The sequence below is a fragment of the Plasmodium gaboni genome, chromosome 14, assembly GCF_001602025.1.
Source record: "Plasmodium gaboni strain SY75 chromosome 14, whole genome shotgun sequence".
NCBI classification, from domain to species: Eukaryota; Apicomplexa; class Aconoidasida; order Haemosporida; family Plasmodiidae; genus Plasmodium; species Plasmodium gaboni.
In genome coordinates, this window is record NC_031494.1 from 1,762,612 (window position 1) to 1,764,444 (window position 1,833).

The following is a 1,833-nucleotide window of genomic DNA, read 5'->3' on the forward strand; positions in this document are numbered from 1 at the left end:
TAATATAACCTGTAATGTATACCATATATTATATATATGTGTAATAATATACTTTCTATTTGATAGTTGCCTTTATTAATTATCCTATCAGGACACAAATATTTATCATGAAAATAGAATAAATAAATTTACATCAAATTGTTTCATTTTTTATTATATTACTTTTTTTTTTTATGAACAAGTAAGGTAATAACATGATTTAGGTAACCATTTTAGTCTTTTTTTTTTTTTATTCTTCTAGCTATTTTTAATATTCTATGCATGCATCGCATATTTGGTTATGTCTGTATGTAATTTTCCAAAAAAAAAAAAAATATCAGAATAACACCAAATAGCTTTTTTCTTATTATATTAATAATTTAAATAATTAAAATGGATATATAATTATTTTCATATATTCCTTTTCTTGTTTTATATTTACTATACAACTAATTTTGTTTATATTTATTGAAATGGAAAAACAAAATAAACATCTTATTAAAAAGAAGGTTATAAAGTAAAAAGAAATTATATATATATATATATATATATATATATATTCTTTTAGTTGTGACATTCTACATGAATATTTTCGCATTTTCTAATATTTATTATAAAATTACACATTTTTTTCTTTTTGTTTTTACAAAAAATTGTAATATTTTCAATTTTAAAATGATAAGATAAAAATAGTGACATACACATAAATACAATATTTATTCTTTTCAAGTATATATATATATATTTTTTTTTTTATACGAAATATTTCAAAAATGAATTTATTTAAGAAGTCTACTTGTTCAGCTTGCAATTCATGTAAATGTTGTTGTGGTGAATATTTAATAATTATAAAAAAAATGATAATATATATGTGTTCTATAATATAATTTATTTTTTATTTATTGAAGTATTAAAATGATTATAAATATGTACGGGTATAAGATAACATAATTTCATTATATATATAAATATATATAAATATATATATTTTTATTTATTTAAAATTTTTAGAACAAGAAGAGGTAAAAATTACTGAGAGAACATACACCTACAACGATCTTGACAATCTTTATAACAATGAAGAAACTTCTAGTTTTCCATATATTCCAACAGAGCGGATTATATTAAATTCTTATAATAATCCTGATTTATATTATCATCAAATTGATACAGAATTTTATACAAAGAATATATTATATGATGTTCCATTAGTGAGTTATGCTCAGGGTCCTTATTATGAAAGATTGCCAGATATGAAATTAAATGAAAAATATCGTTTACCAACAATAAGTTATGTGTCAGACCCTGTATATATAAGAAGAAAAGAAAAATGTAGCATACATAATTTTCCTGGAACTATGTGTTGCACAAAATGTCGTTCAAAATGATTTTATATTTCTTTATTTTTTACAAAAAAAGAAAAAAAAAAAAAAAAAAAAAAAAACAAAAGAATTTTAGATTTATAATAACATTTGTCTATACTTAATCTAAAGTAATATATATATATATATATATATATATATATATATATATTTATATTTTCTCATTTTATGCACAAAAATGAAACATACTTGTTTTAATATTTACAACAAAAAAAAAAAATAAAATAAAAACAATACAACAAATAAAAATAATATTATAGATAAAAATATATCATGATAGCAAACCTTATGTTTGCTTATAGAAATAGTTTGTGGGTAATATATTTTATAATATTAACCTGATGATAAAAGTCGAACATAACCTTTTAAATGTTAATTTTTAAAGTTCCATGTTTTAGTTTATGACCACAACCACAGGTATCAAAATATTTTATTCTATAAATTATTTGTACATATATATATATATATATAT

General features: G+C 18.4%; 2 protein-coding genes across 2 annotated transcripts in view; one reads left to right on the forward strand and one right to left on the reverse strand.

Moving 5' to 3' along the window:
- Window positions 1–752: 752 nt before the first annotated feature.
- On the forward strand, window positions 753–1,367 carry PGSY75_1447500 (hypothetical protein; the record flags this gene model as incomplete). The annotated part of the gene is made up of 2 exons (XM_018788160.1): window positions 753–810; window positions 991–1,367. The coding sequence occupies 2 exons, from the start codon at window positions 753–755 to the stop codon at window positions 1,365–1,367; spliced, it is 435 nt and encodes a 144-aa protein (XP_018639532.1).
- Window positions 1,368–1,726: 359 nt separating this feature from the next.
- PGSY75_1447600 (hypothetical protein) overlaps window positions 1,727–1,833 on the reverse strand; it is a gene marked incomplete at both ends in the record, with an annotated part of 1,096 nt that continues 989 nt past the window's right edge. Inside the window, one exon of the mRNA XM_018788161.1 lies at window positions 1,727–1,796. Within this exon, the coding sequence (XP_018639533.1) occupies window positions 1,727–1,796 (70 nt within the window). The remainder of the gene's footprint in view (window positions 1,797–1,833) is intronic.